Source organism: Carettochelys insculpta, chromosome 2 (assembly GCF_033958435.1).
Source record: "Carettochelys insculpta isolate YL-2023 chromosome 2, ASM3395843v1, whole genome shotgun sequence".
NCBI lineage: Eukaryota > Metazoa > Chordata > Testudines > Carettochelyidae > Carettochelys > Carettochelys insculpta.
The window spans coordinates 46,692,218-46,714,395 of record NC_134138.1 but is presented as its reverse complement, the minus strand read 5'-3'; the positions used below and the strand labels follow the sequence as shown (position 1 = coordinate 46,714,395).

The 22,178-nt window shown below is 58.9% G+C and overlaps 1 protein-coding gene across 1 annotated transcript; it reads right to left on the bottom strand.

Moving 5' to 3' along the window:
* Nucleotides 1-1,260: 1,260 nt before the first annotated feature.
* Nucleotides 1,261-13,274, bottom strand: GDF6 (growth differentiation factor 6). Its single transcript, XM_074985686.1, has 2 exons — nt 12,874-13,274; nt 1,261-2,224 (listed from the first exon to the last, which is right to left on the bottom strand). The coding sequence occupies exons 1-2, from the start codon at nt 13,205-13,207 to the stop codon at nt 1,398-1,400; spliced, it is 1,161 nt and encodes a 386-aa protein (XP_074841787.1). The 5' UTR covers nt 13,208-13,274; the 3' UTR covers nt 1,261-1,397.
* Nucleotides 13,275-22,178: the final 8,904 nt, after the last annotated feature.

The window sequence follows — 22,178 nt, the reverse complement described above, 5'->3', positions numbered from 1 at the left end:
TTTTCAGTCTGTTTAAATAAACAAATATTTACAGCTTTAATATGAACAACAGTGCATCCAAAGCAAAATGTGCATTTTAAATTATTGCTCCTGGTCGAGTCTTTTTATTATTAATTATTATTATTAGCATTTTATATTATTAATTATTATTATTATTATTACTCTCATCCTTTTTTCACCAGTTTGAAGCTTTGTGAAACCAGATAAGCTAACAGCACTAGAATTCCATGGTAGAAGTCTAAACTTGTAACCATACTAGTTTATTTTTTTTCTCTTTTAAGTTTAGGCATGCTGAGAAGTGCATTTTCCTTGGGTAAAGCCATGTTTCAGACTAAAGGTGGGAAGGAAACAAAAAATTTTACAAATGCTTTTTTCCAGCACCATTTGTCCATGTAATACTGTTGTAGGTTCATAGAGCTACCTGTGGAATGTGTTAATTTATTAGAAGTTACTTGCTTTTTTTCCTTGAAATTAAAAAGAGATTCCATTCCAAATCACTTCTATTTGTGTTTCCTCTAACACTTTGCTCTTTTCACAGTTTTTCATCACTAAGTCTTAAAATATAACCCAAGTGGTAATTACACTCTGGAACAACTTTTTTGTGTGCGTGGAGGGGGGGGGGGGTGGCCCGTAGGCTATTTCTGGCCGGTAATTTTGCAGGAATGTGAAAGAGAGAGGACAGAAACGAAATAACCCTTTTTAGGGAAACTTCAGAAGCAGGAGTCATTCTGCTCTCTGGCTCTGAGCGGTTTTGTACTTGGTAAATTGCCTGTGCCCATAAAGAGGGTAGAGAGGATCAGATCATTCTAAGGGAAAGTCATTGGAATCAACACTTTATTGGGGCTTGTGTTTGCCTCCCCTGCTTGCGAGCTCCATACTCTCGGCAGGTCACCCCGCGCCACACGTCCGGCCTCTTGCTTTCCCTTCATCTTAAGCGGGCTCAGTCCGAACAGGTACCCTGGCAGCATCTTGTACACGCCGGGGAGACAAAGGAAGCGGGAAGGCAGGCAGCAAAACAGCCCCGCTCTCTGCAGAGCGGACTCCCGCCCCAGCGGCTGAAAACAGTCGCAGAAAAAGGCGTCTCCTTCTTCGCCCTGCCAGTAAGTGGGAGGAGGGGGCGGGCTGGAGTCCGCCGCCGGGCAAAGCAGGTTCTCCTGCCCAGCGAGCAGCCCCAGGGGCCGGCTGGGAAAAGGCAGGTGCAGCCCACTTCCTGTCCCCGCCGCGGACCAGGGGGGAAGGGCAGGCGCCGGCTTTCAAGGCGGCCGGAGCTCGCCGGAGTCCTCCCCCTTGCGGCCCTGCCACGCGTGGACCTGATCGGCTTCCCCTCCCGGCCCCCGGGAGCTGCCCCCGCAGCGGCCCTCTCCTGCCCCACCGGGGCCAGGCAGGCAGGCGGGCCGCTACCTGCAGCCGCAGGACTCCACCACCATGTCCTCGTACTGCTTGTACACCACGTTGTTGCCCGCGTCGATGTAGAGGATGCTGATGGGGGTGAGCTTGGTGGGCACGCAGCAGCTGGGCGGCGTGGAGCCGGGGTCCATGGAGTTCATGAGGGTCTGGATGATGGCGTGGTTGGTGGGCTCCAGGTGGGAGCGCAGCGGGAAGTCGCACACGCCCTCGCAGTGGTGGGCCTCGTACTCCAGCGGGGCGATGATCCAGTCGTCCCAGCCCAGCTCCTTGAAGTTCACGTGCAGGGGCTTCCTGCTGCACCGCAGCCGCGACCTCCTGCCGTGCCGCTTGCCGTGCCGGCCGCCGGCCGCCGTGCGCCTCTCGCGCCGGGCCGGGCCGGGCCGCGGCTGCCGCTGGGCGAACAGGCTCCTCCGCGGCGAGCGGGTGAAGAGCACCAGCAGCGCCTGCTCCTGCGGCGCCCGGCCCCGCCGCCCGAAGCCCAGGCTGCGCAGGTCCGGCCGCGGCAGCCGCCCGCGGCCCCCCGCCGCCCGCAGCTCCAGGCACAGCGGCTGGCGGGGCCTTCGCTGCCGCAGGCCCTGACGCACGTCGAACACCTCCCAGGCGGCAGGCGGCGGCAGGCGGCGGGCGCCCAGCAGGCGGGCCGAGAGGCAGGGGAAGAGCTGCAGCGAGGCGCGCCCCGGAGGCGGCGGCGAGAGGGGCCGGGCCGGGGCCTTGCGGAGCAGCCGCAGCTCCGCGCCCACCAGCTCCTCCTTGTCGGACAGCGCGGGGACCTCGAACAGGTACGTCTGGCTGCGCAGCGGGCCGCCCGGCGGCGCGTCTGCAGGAGAGAGAGCAGAGGGTCAGCGCCGCGCCCGCCAGCCCGCCAGGGGGCGCCGCCCCTGCCTGTGGCGGCCAGGCCAGGAGGGGGCAGGACGGGGCTGCCCGGGTAGATGTGACCGGTCCGGCGGCCCTGCCCGGCGCGGGGCAGGGAGGCGGCTGGGCTGTTTGGATGGCTCCGCCCTCCCCACCCCCCCTCCAGCGGCCGTGCCGTGTCCCGCCCCCGCCCCATAACACCTCCCCCTCTCCCAGGCAAGCAGCGACGGGCACGTGTCTTCGCCACTCTCCGCTGGGCTCCTCCTGCCCCTGGCTCCGAGCACCAGCCAGGCCAGCTGTGCCGCGCGCTCTGAGCGCCCGGGGGGCCCTGCGGAGGAGCCTCTTCTAGCGACTCGCTGGCTCCGCTTCCAGCCGCTAGAGCCCGCTGGAGATTGGGGGTGGGGGTGCACCTGCGCGTCTTTTCGGACACGTTTGGGTAGGAAGCGCCGCCCAGCCGCCCAATGCAGCAGTTCCCGCAGCGCCGGGCCCTAGCCGCTGGTAACGGTGGGGGGCAGCGGGGCCAACAGCGGCTGCTGAGCTGGGCGCCCGACGTGCCGCGTTCGAGCCCGGCTGCCGGCCCTGGCTTCTCTCCGCGCAGCTGCCCGCCCGCCGGATGGCAGCAGGGCCAGGCAGTCCTGAAGCTGCTTTCGGGGCTCTTCCCAGGCTACGGGCCCGCTGAGGGGGCGGGGGAGCTCAGACTCGCAAATCCGTATCACTCCCCAGCCCTACAGGCACCGCCCGGAGCGAGCCGGCTCCCTGCCGGAGCCTTCCGCTAACGTTCAAGGCGCCCCTGGAAGCCGCGACCCGGATCTTTCCGCCCTACTCTCTTTCCTTGCCTTGACCGTGAGCGTGTGACGGCCCCGATCCCCCCTGCAGTGGGAGATCGAAGGGGAGGCCGTCTGCGCGCAGCAGCCGGAAGGGGCTAGGCCGGGTGGTTTTTAAACGTGGGATTCCGGACCGACCTAGGGACAGAAGGGTTGCATAAAGATGGACGGATGCTGAAAAACCCCTCGGGCTGAGGTCCCGCTGCCGCGGGAAGGAGAGGGAGTTCGCGCTGCTGCACTGACACTCGGGCCAGCGCCTTTTAAAAGGGGAATGAAGAATGTAAGAAGGACCATTACTGGGTCAGACCAAAGGTCCATCTAGCCAGTATCCCATCTGCCCACAGTGGCCAGTGCCAGGTGCTGCAGAGGGGATGGACTGAAGACGATGATCAAGACTTGTCTCCTGCCATCCATCTCCAGCCTCTGACAGAGCCCAGGGACACCATTCCTACCCCCTGTGAATAGCCTTTTATGGACCATGAATTCATCTCGCTCTTTGAACTCTCTTACAGCCCTGGCCTTCACAGCCTCCTCTGGCAAGGAGCTCCACAGCTTCAATGTGCGCTGGGTGAAGAAGAACTTTCTTTTATGAGTTTTAAACCTGCTGCTCATTAATTTCATTCGGTGTCCTCTAGTTCTTCTATTATGGCAACAAGCACATAACATTTCATTATTCACCCTCTCCACACGGTTTATGATTTTATATACCTCTATCATATCCCCCTCCACAGTCTCCTCTTTTCTAAACTGAGAAGTCCCAGTCTCTTTAGCCTCTCCTCACATGGGACCTTAAGGGGAGTAAAATATTATTGGTCTTATTTTCTATCCCGTTTCTAATAATTCCTAACATCCTGTTTGCTTTTCTGACTGCTGCTGCACACTGCCTGGATGTTTTCAGAGAACCATCCCGGATAACCCCAAGATCTCTTTCCTGATTCGTTACAGTTAAATTAGCCCCCATCTCATTGTATGTACAGTTGGGGTTATTTTGTCCAACCTGCATTACTTTACACTTATCCACATTAAATGTCATTTGCCATTTTGGTGCCCAATCGCTCAGTTTGGTGAGATTTTTGAAGTTCTTCACAGTCTGCTTTCCTCTTGACTTCTAGGCTTGCGAACAGGGCGTTTGCTAAGGATGCATCGCTCTGATCCATTTGAGGGTGTCTCATCAAGCCCACCGGGGAATTGGGCCTGAGACCTGTACATTTATAAAACCTCCAGGTGCCCACCTGAGACTCCTGCGCCATCATTTCAACCAAGGAGGGAACAGGCCGGTTCCCCAGGCAGAACTAATGCATTCAAACCACGGAAGACGGTAAAGCGACTAAACAGCAGCACCCCCTAGAAAACCCTGCCGGAGACACAAGCCTCATCCCGGACATCCGGGCAAACCTGACCCTGGGCACCGCACATCTCTGAACAACCACCAGCCTAGGGGAACTGGGGGACAACCACAGCTGCCCACACACCCTGCTTGTGACAAAGCCGGACTATAGCGGGTGCTGCCTGGAGCCCTGACAGCGCTGGGGGCAGCCACCCCCTGAGCGAAGAGAGCCGGGTTCGCCTCTCAGTGCCCGTTTTACAGCCGGCTGACCTGGCGGCCGGAAGGAGGTAAGTATCTCCCGTTTGCCAGGCAGCTCTTCGGATCGGGGCCGTAGTTCTTTGTGGTTTCCCGTGGCCCTATTGTCTTCCACACTGGGCCTGCTCCAAACGCTGCCCCCTCCCCAGATCGCCTCCGTGGGCTCCAGCAGGGCAGAGGGGCGCAAGGACTCCGGGAGGGGGAGCGAGTCCTCAGTCGGGCTCACCCTGCCGGGACAGCGTCAGTTTCACCAGCTAGCCTGGCCCGCTCTGCGCCCGGCGGGCGGGAGGGAGCGAGCCACTGGGAACCTGTCGGGAGAGGAGCAGGTGGGTGGCTCCAGCAGCCTCCTGCCTGCTCCCTGGCCTGTGGCTGGCCGCCGGCGGGAGCCCGAGCCAGGGCTACACTCTGCCAGGCGACTGATCCTTCTGCAAAGTGGCTGCCTAGACCCCGGTGACTGGATCTGTTCGACTCCGGATCCCCCGTCCCCCGCCGGCCTGAGCTACCGAGTCCGCCAGTTCTCAGAGTCCCCGCCGAGCGCCCAGGTCCGGAGCCAGCTCCCCGGTTCCTGCCCCGCTTGCCAACGCGCGCCCCACCCCGGCCGAGAAGCTGCACCCCAAATCGGGGCCTTCTCCCTCCCCCGCCCCCTCTCCGGGGACCTGTTACCCGGAGGAGACGGTGCAGTGCCGGGAGGAGCGGCCAGCGGCTCCCTGGACCCAGCCACTTTCCAGGGGCCCTGGGCACGCCCGAAGGAGGACGGTGGTCATCGCCTGGCAGCCGGAAGGGACCGAGCCTCCGCTGGGCCCGGGAGGGCCCGGTTGCTGCTTTGGCTCAGGAGAGTTGCACAGGTGGCGGCTCCGGCGTGTCGCCTGGGGCCCGGGGCCCTCCAGGGGCACAAGCCGAGCGTCCTTGCAAAGGGCGGCTCAAGGCACTAACCAGCGAGGCGGAGGGACCCCGCCGGGCTTCCCAGGGCGCAAAGCCGCAACTGGGAGGTTGTAAGGCGCCGGCCAAGTCGGGCTTGTCCTGCGGTCAGTTCCGCCTTTCCCGGCGGCGAAGGAGATTATTCAGCTCCCAGGGCAGAGCCCGCGGGGCTTTACGGCAAGGCCAAACCTTCACCTGCCCGGGTCCGAGCGGGCTCCGCGCCCAGCGGCTGGGGAAAGGCAGAGCTAGCAGAGGAGGGGCGCAGCTCGGCCTGGGGCGCGGGCTAGAGGCGGGTGGCTCAAAACTCTTTGCTCCTGTCTGGTTCCCCGCCCCAGGGGCGCGGGCGCTGCTTATTGCGCCCCAAAGCCGGGGCGGTGCGGGGCTCTCCTGCGAGCGGAGAATGCCGGGGGAAGCCGCGATCCTCGCCGGCGCTGGCCGCTCGCGGGGCCAACAGCCCAGGAGGCGAAGAGCCGGGGAGGGGACTTCCAGCGCTCTGGGAAGGCCGCACCCCGGAGACCCGGGGCCAGGGGACCCCGCCCCGTGAAAGCTCCCCCCGCTCTGGCTCCCCGGGGGCTTTGCTTATCCCCTGAGCTGGAGAAGGTGCGCTGGGGGGGGGGGGGTCTGCGGCTCCAGTGAGTCTCTCCCCCGCTCGCATCAGTTGCGGTGTGTCCCCAGCGCTCGGCGTGCCGAAGCTGCACGTGGCTGGGCTGGGAGTGGAAATAAGCAGGCGCAGGCAGGCCCTGGGGCGGGAGGCCAGCCGGCCAAGTGGGCGCTAACTCCCAGCGCTGGCGGCTGGGAGTGTGCGCGGAGGATGAGTCCTCCCAGGGGAGCCGAACCGCGTGGCGCAGGCGAGCCAGGGCTGGAGCTGGAATTTGAGCACGCGGCAGGGGTGGGAGAGGGAGCGCCGGCCCGATCCTGCGCCTTCACTGCGGCCCGGGAAACGGCTCCGCTGGCGAGCCGCCTGGCCCAGTTTTCCTGGCCCTGCCCTGCAGAAGAGGCGGTGGGAGCAGTGTAAGGCGGGCGGGGGCCGGGCGCCTTTCCGCCTAGGAAGCCTCGGGCTAAGCACGGGCCCTTCCTTCTCTCTGCGGTTCGGGTGGTTCCCCATCTCTAGGGGTGAGCGTCCTGGGCCACCCGACCCACTAGCAGAGATTTTGAAGCATAAGCTGTGGTGGGCAAAGACCCTGGGTCAGATGCAGCTGATCCGAGCGGGGGAGATACTGAAGGGGAGCGTTGGGAACACCGGTTCCCCCAGCACTTTTACAGCTCAAGGAACCCAGAAGCTGCTCACGAAAGCTCATGCTCCCAAACAGCTGTTAGTCTATAAGGTGCCACAGGACTTCTTGTTGTAACGCGGCTACCTCTCTGGTAGGGGTAAATGAAATCTTTGGAGAGGACGCTTCCCTTTAACTCCCCGTTAGCAATGGGGGGGGGGGGGGGTGTGTGTGTGTGTGTGTGTGTGTGTGTGTGTGTGTGTGTGTGTGTGTGTGTGTGTGTGTGTGTGTGTGTGTGTGTGTGTGTGTGTGTGTGTGTGTGTGTGTGTGTGTGTGTGTGTGTGTCCGTCCGTCCCCCGGTGCTAAACAACCCCTGCTTCCCATCCGAGCCAGCGGAGCTGAACGCCGAGGAGGGGCTGGGATTAAGGGAGGCTACACCCAGTTTCCTTTCTGGCGGCGGAGCAGGTAGTGGGCTCCCAGCCAGTCCATTCGGGCTCAGATCTTAGCTTTCCATCGCTGCAAATCACACCCCAACCACTCTGGACAGCCCAGTTCCCTCTTTCTAGCCGCGCTCGGACTCGGCAGCCGCGTTTGCCGTTTGCAGACGCTGCAGAGGCGCTCGGGCAAGGGGGGGCCCCTGCCTGCCACGGGCTGCCCAGGAATAACCTGCCAGGTGGGTGTCTCAGCACGGCGCGCGCCGCCGCCTCTCCACGTGCGGCGCTGAGCCGCGCCTCGCTCTGCCCGGTGCGGGGACAGCGCGTGAGCGCCCCACTCGCTCGCTCTCCGGCGGCGGCGCCAGCCCGCACCTCCCCAGACCCGAGCCAGCCCAGGCGCCCAGCGCCTCCTCGCCTTTCCTGAAGCGCTGCCTGAAAGCCCCCATTAAACCCTGCAGTGCAGCCGGCTCCCTCTGCTCGGGAGTCCCCCGGCTGGTTTGCAGCCCGCCTCTCCCTTGCCCCTCCGCTCCCAACGGGACAGAGCAGAGCCAGCCACAAACCTAGAGCCAGCACCCCGGCTGGATCCCACCCCCCTTAGCCACGGCGGAGCCCCAGGGACCGTGGCCCGGGCTCAGGACCCTGCTACAGACACACACACACACACACACATCTCAGAGCGGGTCACCTCCTCCAGGCCCCTGCCCTCGCGGCAGCACCACGCACCCCCTTTCATATATACATCTATATCCCCCCACCCCTAAATGGCGCCCTCCAGGGTCGCGCTCACAACCCTGGGCTTAGCAGGCCACCGCTCAAGCCGCTGAGATGCACCGACCAAAGCGCAAATCGGAGAAGCGGGGTAGGTGCTGCAGCCAGACGGGGTCACTGGCTCAGCGCGGTTTGAATTCTTCCCCTACCCCAGACATCGATTTCAGGAGCCCCCCGCCCCGCCCCACATTCCTATCGCAGGCCGAGGCATGGTGCCAAGCGGGGGCGATTTCTGAGGCTGGAGGCGCGAAGGCTGAGCCCAGGCGAACTGCACGTGTGCGGGGCACCGCTGGCCCGAGCCCAGGCGGGAGGAAAAGCGCTTCGGCGGTTCAGCCGGGAATAGGCAGGTTCCCCCGGAGCCCAGTTCCAGCTGGTTGCAGCGCCAACGTCTCCCGCTAGGCGCTCGCAAAGGGCCCCGCGGAGAGCCCGGCCGCCCGCCGCCTGCCTGCGGGGCCGGGCCAATGGCGAGAGTGCAGGGGCTAAAGGCGGGCGGCGGGCCCCCGGCTCGCGCCCCGCGGCGCCCCAGGCACTTGGCGAGCCGCCGGAGCGCTCAGCGCCGAGCGCGGTTTCCTCCCCCGGGTGGCAGGTCCCGGCAGGGCCCGATGGCGCCGGGCCCCGGCGCTGCACGACCACGCGGCGCGCAGCTGCAAAGGCCGGGCGCGGGCCTCCCGCTCCCAGCGGCCCGGGGAAACCAGCGGGCGACTGCCGCGGGGCGCGTCTGCGGGATCGGGCCCTGAACTCGGCGCTGGGAATTGCTCGGGAGGCGCGGGCCGGGCCCTGCAGGACGCGTGGGGCGTTCGGAGCCGGCCCTTGGCACCGGGCAGCGACGGGAGCCGCCCGAGGGGTGGCGGGGGGTTGTGGCGGTTGTCCACGAGGAGATGAGAGAGCGGGGGGTCGGGGGACTCGAGAGTCCAGGGCGGGTTGGTCGTTTTGCTTTATCTAAAGACATATTCCCGTCCGGGATTCAGGGCGGAGGAAGTGATCTGCACACAGTCGTGTTGTTGCCGCGAGAGATCGGCGTCCGGTTTGAAACACACACACACACACACACACACACACACACACACACACACACACACACACACACACACACACACACACACACACACACACACACACACACACACACACACACACACACCCCCCCCCCCCGATCTGGAACACACACACACACGGGCGCGCGCACGCTCGCATGGCAATTGCTTCGCGACTGTTTCATAAACTTTTCTGTACCCGCCCCGCAGCTCCCAGGTTTGACGGTCTGGGGGCGGGGGGGACGCCCCACACCTCAGCCAGAGCAAGTGTGACGAGCGGAACGTGGCTGCTCCCACCCCACCCGGAGAGGCAGCACAGAGCTCGGCCCGCCCGAGCCCCCTTTCCCTCGCTGGCGCTCAGGCTCTGCCCGGCCCTGCTAGGTCACAAAGAGCCAGTACGTCCCCCAGCCCAGGTCTGCAGGGCAGCGCGAGCCGAGCCCCGCCAGCCGCGCCGCGGGCTCCTGCCTCGGAGCTGGGGACCGAGCGCAGCTTGGAACCGCCTGGGCCGGGCTGCATTAGGGCTTATAAGGGGCTCGAACAAATCGCAGCCGGAGTCACCAACTAATTACCCGCGGGGCATCCCTCCGCCCCGGCTGTGTCCCACCCGCCTTCTGCCACGCACAACACAGCCCGGGCAGAGGCGCGGCCCGAGGGCCACCTGGTGCCCCTGCCCCCGAGCAGCCCGGCCCCTCCACCCGCCCTCAAATGGCAACAGCGCAACAGGACAATCGGATGCCTGGAAACTTGGCAATGATTCTCCTGCCAGCCTCGCCCGAGCGGGGCTCTGGGACCGCCCGGCCCTGCCACTGGCAAAGCCAGCAAGGGCTTTCTTTTATCTTTTACTGCTTTGTAGGGCTCACTGAGTTTTGCGCATAACCCCTCCACTTCACCCCGTCCACCCCCCCATCCAACCCCTCCACTTCACCCCGTCTACCCCCCAACTTGACTTCCCCCAATTCACCCCCCCATGTGGCCCCCATCCACGCCCCTGATTTACCGCGGGTTCCCTCTTGTTTGGCGCCGCCCTGGGAACGTTGCCTCCCGGGGGGAAATGCCACACTCAGGCCCCTCCGGAGAGCAGCGCTCCCTGCCGCTGTCCCCGGGTGTCGCACCCCGCGGCCTGCCTGCTTTCGTGCCATTTCCCTTGCTGGCTTCCCTCCCCCTCCTCTCCTGCCCAGCGCGTCCTCGCGCTCCCTGATTGTCCTGCTTCGCTGCGGCGCTACAGCGCTGGGGGTCCCGAGGCCAGCGAGCGCCAGCTGCGTTTTAACGAGCGCCTCCGCCTGCCAACGGGAATCTTCCGACAGCCGGAGCTCGGCCCCGTCTGATCTGGCGACCGTAACAAGCGGGTGGGGGGGGGTCGCACCCCAGCCCCCGGCCCCGGCGAGTTAGCGCAGGGCTGTGAAAGAGAGCGGCTCCCTTCTCCATCTACGGGGCCCGAAGGCGACCGCGTTAGTTTAGGCGGAAGGGGAAAAAGCTCCCCCCTTCTGCCGGCGCTGGGAGCAGCCGCTGCCTCGGGCCACAGCTCCAGGCCTGGATCCGGGCCGGGGGGGGGCGCTTTACAAGTCAGTGCAGCTCGTCCAGGCCTCCTGCTCGCCCCTCCCCGCCCTTTGGGGAGCCAAGTGCAGGCCCTGCCCTGTGCCCCCTTCCCCACGGGGATCCTTCCGCCCCATGCAAGGAACAAGGTGGCGGGGGGCAGCCAAGGTAGTGCCGCCGCCGCCAGAGCTCCCGCGTAGGTACCCGGCGGCCTGTCTAACTGGGTCGGGGTCGTGGGGTGGGGCTAAGCCGTCCGCAAACGCTCCGACGGCCGCTTTTGGGAGCAGGAACTCTCGGCAGCGCTGCCGCTCCAGCGCGGCAATTAACTGGGCGAGGAGCCCGCGGGAGGAGGGGGGTCGGCAGCCGCCACTTCCCAGGAAGGGACGTTCTCCTGCAGGGGGTGGCGATGTGCCATTGGCTGCTGCAGGGGAGCCCGGCCGGGACCCGAGATGCCGCGACACCGACGCGCAATTAGATCAGTGAGTTGCAACGCTCCAATCAGCGGCTTGGTGCTAAGCGACCCGTGCGAGGTCCAGCGCGAGGTCACAGCCTGTGACACATCCAATCAAAATCAAGCGGGAAAGAGGCTTCCCCTCCGCCGAGCCGGGACTCGTGCTCGCCCGGCGCTGCCCCGGAGCCGGGTCCGCCCGAGGGGGGGACCCTTCGCACAAAGCCACACGGGCAGGAAAGGAACCCTTCGCCCCCCCCCCGCCGGTCCCCAGCGCCAGGCGTGGCCGGCGGGTGCTTGTGCACGCCGCGAGAGCCGCCACAGCCCAAGCCCTGCGCCGTCACGGGCGGGTTACTCCTCGGCTACGCCCTTTCCCCGCTCCTCCCTAGCAGCGATGCCCGGCGCCGGCAGCAGCAAGGCGGCAGGGCCCAGATCTACCGCCCTACAAAGGGGGACTGCGGGGTTTGAACGCGCGTGTGCCCTTCAGCCTCCCCCAAACTTGCCTCCCCGACGGTCTGCAAACGAAGCGGCTCCGGTGTTGCCGCCAGTTGCCGCGGGACCTCGCCGCGGCCCGGAGCCCTGGCTGCAGAAGGGCGCGGGCAGCCCCCGCAGGCACGGATCAGGAGAGAGCTAAAGGAGGTCCCTCCCCAGAGCGGGCGAGCAGAGCTTCGAGGGCAGGCACGTCTCGGCTGCCGCGGGGGTCTCATTGAGGCTGGGGACTGAAGAACCAGCTGGTGTCCCCACAGAGGGGCCAGGCGGCGCTCCCGGGCTGACTTTTAGCCGAAGAACCATCAAATGAAGTCGGCGGTTTTACTCGGCCGGAGCTAACGGAGCCAAGTGACACCGCAGCGGGCTCCGCCCCAGGCAGGCTGCAGTGAGCAGGTGGGGGAGGAAGACAAGGTGAGGGGAAGGGAAGGAAGTGACAACCCCCCCCCCCCCAAGTTAATTCCCCTGTCGCTGCTAGTTTACCAGCCAAGGGATCTGGGAGAGGCAGTTCAAGAGCCGGTAATGGGAGAAGGGCCGAAGCTCGGGGATGGGTCGGGCTGTGTGTGGGGGAAGCGCGGGGCGGTGGGTTTCCCCCCGCATCGGCGTGTCTCACATTAACCCGCCGCGGTGGATGAAGTTTACTACACCGAGGGCGAATAGTCCCTGCCCGGGTACAACACAACACAACACAACACGAGCGCGGAGGTGCAGGCACTGAACTCCACCAGCAGGCCGGGGGTTTCCCCGCGGCCTTTAGCGGCGGCAAGATCGGGCGGCCCCACAGGAGCAAATCAAAGCGCCTTTCCGCCCTGCGCTGGCGGCCCGCGCCGAGTTTTGCGCCTCTCCGCAAGCCGCCTTTCCCGGCTGGCCCGTGCAGCTTCCCTGGACTGGCCGGCGCGGCTTTAAAAGAGCCTGAGCCAGCGCCGCGTCCCACCGGGAGCGATTTCAAACGGAACTGCTCTCGGTCCGGGCCAGCCGGATGAAAGCAGGGCTGAGAACCCACAGCAGCTCTGGGCGCTGCGTGCTCGCCCTGCGGCGGGCGGGACCCCGCCTCCCTCCCTTCGGCTTACAGCCGGAGCTGCGGGCGAGCCGCTCCCTGCGCCCAGGCCAGGCAAAGCAAGCGCCGTTGGAACATCGCGCTTGCACCCCGCGAGCTCAGGGGCGGCCGGGCCCGGGGAGCCCCGTGTCCCCGCAGGGAGCTGCTGATCTTCGGCTTTGGGGACTAAAACCCGCCGGTCGGTACACGAGCCGCCTTCCCGAGCCCGGGCAAACACGCGACTCACAGATTCTCCCGAGCTCGGCCGCAGAGCCCCGCAGCCCGGCGCGCGAGCGGGGCTCCGGGCGCGGTACCCACCCGCGCCGAGCTTCCAACTCACCTCGTCCCCGGTCTACAAAACTGGTGATGGTGTTGGCGGCCTTGGAGGACTGGAAAAAGCTGGCGTTGATCCCCAGTCGCTCCGCGATGGAGTAGGTCCGGTACAGGGACAGCATGTACTCGTGGGGCTCCGCGCGCGGCGGGGCTCGGCCCTCCGGCTGCGCCTCGGGGCTGGCCGGGGCAGGGGTGCCTCTGGGGGACCTGGCCGCCTTCGCCTCTCGGCGGCTCCGCATGCCCTGGGTGGAGGAGCCGATGGACGCCAGCTGGAACCCGGGTAAATCCCACAGGAAGCTGATGAGGAACACGGAGGAGAGCAGGGCCCGGGCTGCGTTCATAGCGAGCGGCTCCGCGCAGCAGGGCGCACCGAAAGCCCCGGCCGGCGGCGGACCGAGCGAGGGCGGAGCGCAGCAGCAGCCGAGCTCCGGCGGCTGTGGGTGCTGAGTGCGAGCGGCCCGCGCCGAGCGGGGACTGTACCGCGGCCGGTCTCGCCCCGCCTCCCTCCCTGCCTGCGCCACGCCCCTGCAGCTGCGAGAGGGGCGCGGCCTGGGGAGGGGGACGCCCTTCTGGGGGCGGGGCATCTGCCCACCCGGGGGCGTGGCCGGATGGGCGAGGGAGAGGCCGCTGAGGGCAGGCCCCGCCCCCGGCAGCTGGCCCGTAGCGCCAAGGGGCAGCGCGGGCGGGTAGGGCACGGGGCTGGGCCGAGAGAGCTGCCCAGGCCGTAGCGCCCCCCAGTGGCGGAAGGGCTGGGAGCAGCCGCAGCGGAGTGAGCCTTGGCCTGGTGAGGGAGTGAGGCTGGAGTCTCTGCTGGCCTGTGGGCAGCTTGGGGGGCACCCAGGGCCTGAGAGCAGGGCAGTGAGTGCTGCTGGTGGGGGTAAGCGTAGTACCTGCTGCGGGAAGGAGAGCGCAGAGGTCACATGGGAGCCAGCCCCACGCTGGTACCCTGCCAGGCTGCGCCCCAGAGCCACGCTCCGTCCGAATGGGGCAGTGCTCTGGGCGGATGTGCCCCTCACTGGGTCACTAGGCCTGAGGCCGGCTGCAGGAGATGGGCGAGTTACACAGTTGAGTTCTACTCAGCTTTTCTGGGTGCGGCTGGGGCGGCCCATGGCCTGCTTAGTGGCTCCAGAAGATGGGAGGGCGCGGGGACGTAAATGACGCCACTTTCCCAAGCATGGCTTGCTTGAGCCCGTAAGATGTCACTAGGAGTGCGCGTGTTGCTGTACAGATCTGTAAAGGAAGACTGTATTTCTCCTTTGATCAGCAGTGACGTCGGTAACAATTTTGGCATTTTCACAGCAGTTCTCAGCTCTCCAGCTGTCGTTTCAGGGTGTGTGCAAATGCAGGCAAGTCGAGTTGCATTGGTTACAACTGATTCCCATTTGCCAAGTCATCTTTTCAGCCATAAGAGCAAAAGAGTTCCTTTTTCTAAAGGAAAGCTGAGATTCAAAGAGGAAGAGGCCGGAGATAACAGCTCATCCAGCAACCCTGAGCTAGCCCAGTCTGACTCCAAAAAGGCTGGGAGGGAAATTACAGAAATTCATGCCCTTCACGTGTTTTGCATTCTTCTGAACTGTAAGACCAACAGTGCGGGCAACACTGGGCAGGCAGCTAACACCAGGCTGAGGTCTGGTACAGTGCACAGGCAAGAAATACGAGAGAAGGGGAAGGGTGGGCACCACGAGGCATTGAGCAAGGAAGAGGCAGGTAAGTCTCCTGGTGGTGGGCCACAGAGTCTACACTTTGCTCTCTCCACTCTGAATGCTTCTGAGTGAAAGGCGAGAGCAGCCACAACAGCCTCCTGGGAGAGGATTCTTCCTGCCCTGTTCATTCTGGAGCCTCTTAGAAACCCTCCCCCTGCCCTGGTTCCATACAGTGACTCACAGGGCACCCCAGCGTCTTATACAGAAGAGCAATAAATCCACTTTACCCTGTGGGCACCCACTGCCTCTCCCCCATTCCCTTTTGTTGCTCTCTCTGCTGCTCCTCAGCCTTTCCAGTACTTTTCCAGACACTCCTGTGGTACCCGGGCTCCCCTCCCATTTAAGGGTGACCAGATGTCCTGATTTTATGGGGACAGACACGATATTTGGGGCTTTGTCTTATATAAGCGCCAATCATACCCACCTCTATTTTTTGCACTTGCTATCTGCTCACTGTACTCCCTTTACTCTCCTCATTCCACCCACCCCGCATCAGGTCCCCTCATTGCTTCGTCCTACTCGTCCTTACCACTCACTTTTCCGGCTCCCTCTCACTGCTGTCCTCTGTCCCTCCACTGGCTCCCTCTGCTTTTCTGGACCCATCACTGCTTCCCTCTCCTCACAACCCAAGCTTACTCTGCAGCTCCTGCTGCTTTTGCTCTCCCATATGGCTTCCCCTTTCTCTCTGCCAGTCCTCCTCACTGCACCTCTCCTCCTCCCACTCACCACTTCCAGCACCTCCTTCCATTGCTCCCTAGTCACCCTCTCCCTCACCACTCCTACTGCCACCCCCTCCCTGAATTAGGGATATAGCCTGAAACAGGTAATTTGAGGAAGTGGATTGCCCCCAGCAGTCTGGGAGGGACTTTTCTCCATGTGCCTCATGTCATTGGCCATCATGATCATTATCGGGGGGGGGGGCTTTCACCTTCCTACAAGCATTGCAAGGGCCCTTGCCTTAGGCAGGATGCTGAACTTGGCAGACATGTGGCCTAATGCTTAACCTGTAAATGTCAGAACTAGCTGGCTCATAACTGATCCCTTTTGTGAGTGGAGTGGGGAGGGAATGGAGATGAAGCCCACAGGTAGTGGGTTCTGGGAGAGAAAGTTCAGAGGGAAGAAAGGGGAGACCCAGAGAGGGAAAAGGAAAAGAAACAGAAAAAATAAGGATGAGGAAGAGAAACACAGGGCCAGAACAGTGGTGGTCCTAAGGGTGAGCATCTTTGCAGACTTTATTGATGCTGAATGCGAGGGTGAGTGCAGTGTGAGGACAAAGGAGCAGAAATCACAGGGCAGGGGAGTAAGTTGTTTGTTGATAGCAGGGAGACAGCTAGTCAAGAGCAAAGGACTCACCTTACAAAGCCTCTCCCCTTCCTCTGCCTCTCCCCACTTGCTGCTTCCCTGGCATTCTTCTCTGGGTTTCTCTTGCTGCCATTTTTCTCCACTTCTCTAGACCTCCTCCCTTACAGCAGTACCTCCAGTTTCACAGCCCCGAGTCCCAACCACTACTTCCTGCTCTGGTCCTGTCTTATCCTCTTGCCATTCCCTCAGCTTCACATCTTCTGTGGCTCCCCATCCCTACCTGCTGGCCTTCCCCATCCCTCCAGCTATTTCCTTGACTCAGCTTACTGCTTTGTCCTACCTCTACTTCTGCCCTTCCTGTTGCCGTACCCTCCTGCCTCCTCCATCCTTTCCACTGCTCCTCCATTAGCCTTATCACTGTTTTCTGTTTCCTTCTGCCCCCTTGTGCTCTCCTCTGCCTTGGCCTTGCTGTTTCCAGGCCCTTCCCGCTGTCCCACTTGTGCGCTACAGGGCCACTACTTCTTCCTGCTGTCATCTCATCTCTGTTCTCAATCAATGGAGGGGAGGGATAGCTCAGTGGGTTGAGCATTGGCCTCCTAAACCCCAGATGGTGAGCTCAGTCCTTGAGGGGGGTGGGGCAAAAAGGTTTGAAATAAATAAAATAAACATCCAGGATGGTGCTTGCTCCTCTCAAGAGGGCACCTGGGCTCATTGACCTCACAAGGTCCTTTCCAGCTCCATGAGGTGTATATCTTAGTATATCTTATATTACATTATATACTATCATGGTCCACACTGCTTCCCTCTTCTCCCTCACACTGCATTCCATTGACCCCACTTTCCAGGGCACTGCTTCTTTTACTCCTGCTTCATGTCATTTCCCAATCACACTTCTCTGCCCCCTTTCTGCTTCCCACAGTCTCCCTTGCTGGCCTCCAATCAGCCCCTGTGTGGCTGTGTCACAACTCACCACCAGCTTCTTTCCACAGTTCCTCTGCAACTCCCCAAGTGCCATGCTGCAACCCTGCCTGTCTCTCGCTGCCTCACTGGTTCTCACATTGCTCCTCCCCTGATCTCCTCCATTCCCTGGGCACAGGTCAGGGCTTAATATTAATGCTGTGCTACAGGTCAGTAGACTCAGGAGCAACCCCCAATAATTTGGATTTGATTCCAGCCTGCTGCTTTCACAATGATACACGCTCTCTATAATTGACCTCTGAGGCTGTTTTCCACCTTCATTTGTTCATCACAGGCCTAATCCAAAGCCTGCTGATGTCAAAGAGAGTTTTCCTGTTAGTGTAATGTCTGTTGTCTTTCTGTCAGTCCCTAGGCTACATGTGTGTCAAAGATCTACCTGCACTGGGTTGTATCCCAGCCTAGCATCTGAGGAAGTGCATTCAGATAAACTCATGCTGAGTATTACAAGAAACAGAAACAATAATAACTACCTAGGCTTGGGGGTTCCAGTCAGGAGCAGGGCCTGAAGATACTCCAAAAACATACAGACAAGCACATCTTGGTCCAAAGCAGCACACAACTTCAACTGAAGCAACAAAGAGTTAACAATAGGACAAAAGGGGGAGGGAAGCCATGGCAGCGGTAACAAGATTCTGTGGTATTGTAGCCCAGGTGTGCCACTTGAGTGTTTACAGCCACATTAAAACATTTCTATTTCAGTTGCTATTAAGGGAACAAATCTAGTGGCACATGATCTCCAACCTCTTGTCTCTCTGACGGGACCAGGAGCAATGCTTGGTCCTTGCCTCCAGGCCAGGAAGAGTTGCACTGCATCTGAAGTCTTTGACTTTAAGTGGGACATGGTATGGGGAACCCTGGCTGTCTCTCTCTCTACCAGATCCCCCTCAGGACTGGGTAGGAAGTAATCACGGCAGGTTTCTCACCCTAGAGGGATCTGCGATTATGGGCTACCCGCAACCTGTTGACCACAGGGAATTTAGAGGGGAATGATGGGTATGGGGAGGCTCGCCAATCTGATTTAAAGATTAAAGGTTCGTGCCTATCCCTGTGCAACCCTTTTAATTTGAAGGTAGTTTTTGGGATTTCCAGCAATTATGCAGCCCGCACTGTTTAGCAGCACGTATGGTTTGTTTATTTTAACAGCATGATGGTATTAAATAGTAAATAAAACAGTGAAACAGTAAACAGAAATTACAGATACCAACTTATTAATATTAAGTTGTAGTCAATATCTGATTACAATCAGATTACAGAAACAAATACACTTACTTATCTACTGTGTGGTTAATTAACTACACTTATGGCTTAAATTCTATTGCTTAAAGGCACTTATGGTTATGTTGTGCAAGGAGAGAACATTACTATACCCATTACTCCTGGGTTGAGACCTGCTGTACTCCCAGTCAGTGAGGAAGATATTATAAGTTGCAAAGTATAGCCCAGATACGCGAGACTTAAGAAATATAGCGGATTGGTACCAAAGATAGAGATAAGAAGATGGGTAATCGGCCCAATGCAGAGTGTGGAAACACCCTCGGTATCGGACCACACACTTCCCATTTGCAGCGAGGTGTTATTTATAGTAACTTTCCCTGACCTTGAATAAACTCACAAATTCTTGGAATTTGCTGAAATGTCCATATTAACGGCTCACGTTAACTTGTGATCTCCCCATTTGACTGGACCCCTCGCTTCAGTCCTTAGGTGCGAGTTTTGGAACAGGGTTAGGAAAGTATCTTAAGATCCAATTTAGCTGACCTTTGATGAAATCAGTTAGTCAATGGGGCAAGGCACCGTTATATTGGTACATTAATACAACACCTCCCTGATCACAGCTGCAAGATAAGTGAGAAATTGATGCACGTAGATAAAAATTAACCAGTACATTCTTGTTTGACCTTAACGGTTTCGACAGACTGCTAAACCGTTCTGATCATCAGGAAGACTAAAAATTCCCCTGGCACCAAGCCCCTTCGTGCAGAGTCGGCCTGTAGCTCACTTGTGTTATTGCTGAGGTGGACAGAAAAGATAGGCCTAGGATGGGTAAATATCTTGGTTGCTCAAGCTATATAGGATTACTGTAGAATACCTTAAGCCTAAACTAAACTAATGTGCTCCTATATGCTGACAGAGGCTACCCCCCCTTCAGTTTGGGGCCACGGCTTCTATAATCCAAACAGTCCAAAACTTGATAAAGTCCCAAATGCAAGACCTGCTGCTTCTTGAGTGGGTGTTTGTTTGGGGATGGCGCTGCCACAGGCTGTGTCTGCCATGTGGCTCCACCGTCTGTCTGGCTTTCTTAGAGAAAGGTTCTTCTCTCCGACAGTCTGTCCACCACTACTTGCTGAGGTTTCTGAGCTCCTTTTAACCCCACCCCTCCCCAGCTGGAGCATGCTCAGTAAGCTTGTAGGGATGGAGCTGCTTCTACCTAGTGTTGCCTTTTAACCCTCTAAGGCCCAGTGGGTGCTGGACCAAGTTGTGTAGTGTGAGGTACAGAGAGCCATTGAACCAAACTGTAAACCCTGTGTATGATGGAAACCCGTTCAAAGCAGCAAGTGTGATAGCACTCTCCATGCCCCAAGTACCAGCAGCTATGGCCCAATGTGGAGGTTGGTTGTAGTCTAAAAGTGTACGTCTGCTCTGCAGTATGTAGGCATAGTTGTTAGCCTGAGTAGATGTTTTAACTAGTTTTAACTGTGTTAGCATGCAAAGCCTAGCACTGCAGCCATGGCTCGGACCGAACGTCTGACTACGTATGCTCTTCTCTTACAACCAATAGACAATTTGTCCAGTCAAAATGTTAATTTCTCTACGTCACAGAATGTCCTAGCAGGATTGTTTAAAACCAGAAAAGCTCTGAGCGTGTGTCGGGGGAAGGGGGAGTTACTAGCAAGGTACTTAGGGCAAAGTTTTCTAAAGCTTTTGAGTAACTTCACGGTCCAAGATCCGTGTTCAGAAGTGCCTTAGGAACCTGCGGTCTGTTGTTCTTCAAGAGAAACTATGGTCCATTGATTTCCAGATCTTTGAAGAGATTTACGTGCCGGATTCCCCTGGAACCACGTGCCAGAAGTTCATGTTTGAAAATGCGACTTAAATTCCTAAGTGGCGTAGCAGCCCTGAGTCCAGAGAGCTGTGAAGAATGTTCATGTTCCAGTGGTTTGTTTTCACCTAGGAGATGCTCCCAGTAACCAAGAAGCAGCATTTTCTCCAAGGAGATAGACTACATCCTCCCTCGCCTTCTGCAAAATTGTTCCTGAAGGCAGTTGGCCAGAGTCATCCCTAAGGTATGGCAAACTGGGGCAACCGCTTGTGGCCCCATGGTCCAGTGCTGGAGCAGCCACTGGCAGCCCGCCTTCCAGAACCTCCCCCTCCACATTCCCCCAGTGTCTCCTACCTGCTGGTGGGCCTTGCCAGTAATCATCTCCCTGTTTCTCCCCATGACTACCTCCTGCCATGAACCAGCTGTTTTGTGGCACCAGGAGGTGCTGGGCGGGAGGGGAGAAGAATGAGGGCATAGCGTGCTCGTAGGACAGGGCAAAAACGGCCAGGGAAGACCCAGGGCAGGAAGAAATGAGGCCAGGGTGGGAGGAAGCAGGGCCAGGGCAGGACATTAGGGGAAAGGGTGAAGTCAGAGCTGGGGGGAGCAACCCCCAGCAGAAGGAACTTGGCTGCTATATCCTGGGCCCCACACCACTCTGAGGACCCCTGTCATCAAGGGGGATTTTAGGATGGATTGTGCTTCCACGCAGGAGGAGTGAGCATACTGCATTATCCCAGTGATTGTGAGTCAAGTGCTACTGTCCATAATCTGGCTTGATGGGGTTCTAGACCAGTCTGTGTTGTGGGAGTGCTGAGACCCATTGAATCAGGGTGTAAATCCTGCATATGAGGGAAACTACCACCCCTCGTTCCAGCACCTATTGGCTTGATAGTTACTCATTATCAAATGTTTAAAAAAATCCAGCATAACTATATGATGCTTCACAATATGTGTTTCAAACTGGTCCATCTCTGGATTGTTATCGTAAACCTCAGGAGCTAGTGTAAATGGACCAAGAATTTTCATGGGCAAAGCTATGCTGGTAAACTAATGGATGGCTGAAGGGCCCAGATTGCACCAGATAAATACGACCACTTTAGGAAAACCTCAGTCTGCTTTCAGATGTTCAGTTCATCTGATTTTGGACCACCAGGAGCACTGCAGTTTCCTTTTCTAACCCTCCAGGAATTAATTTGCTGTTCTCCCACATATGATCTCATAGTGGTCTGAAGCACGCTCCAAGAGTGATCATGTATACCTGGGGCTCTAGAGGCATTTGCACAGTACCAAACACAGTCTCAGTCATTTAATTCCTTTGTGTTTTTCTTGGTCATTTCAGAAAACAGGCTGGCAAAGGAACAGAACTCACCCTGCTGCTTTTTTTCAGTGTTCCTGTTACCTTGAATCAGTGGCAGCAAAGCTCTTCTGTGAGCACTCAACGTTTTTTGTCCCTGTCTTAGATTAGAACCATACTGGTCCTTGCACGTGGTTATAAACATAAAATGTGGCACTAAGGGTACAACCAGTCCTGCATTTTTCATGTATCCAAAATACACACTGACCCCAGTGTGGCACACAGAGGATGAGAAAATGAAGATGTTTACATTATAGGAATGGTTTCTACTTTGCTCAGTTTGGCACAGAAAATTAAAATTATATAGGAAACTGACTTTCCTGTTTAGGATCAGATTTGTTTTTTAAAAATTACTACCAACTTTGTAAACATTAAAATAGAAGCAGTAAAGATGTGAAATTTCGCACAGGGGATCTACAATGTTTAGATAATTATAAGCATATGGTTACTTTACATGAGGTCTCTGTTATAGTTTTATTTACTAGTGCTTTGGGAAAACAGAGGTTCTCAAATTCAGTGTTTATTTACATGTGTAGAGAATGTCACATTTCCCATTAACCTGTCATAATCTGCATTTCTGTTTCAGAACTCCAGCTATATAAACTAACCCACCCCTTTTACTGTGCTTGATAATTGGTTCAGCTATATTGCTAATGCAGACAGTCTTTTGTTTCTAATAATGTACAGTACACCCTGCTGCCAGTTCCAACAAGGGGTAAGTACACCCTAGCCTCTCCTGGGATGGGGTGGAGTAATTATTTCCTTGCAGTCACTTTCTTATAAGCACCCCTTATCTCGGGATAGTGCGGCCTAGCAGCAAAAGTCACTATGGCCTCTCTCTCTCACTCTCTCTCTCTCTCCCAGGCTTGTGGAGTCCAATGGCTAGCATCAGGATGACAGTCCTCTCTCACAGGGCTGTGGGACTTAATGGCCTG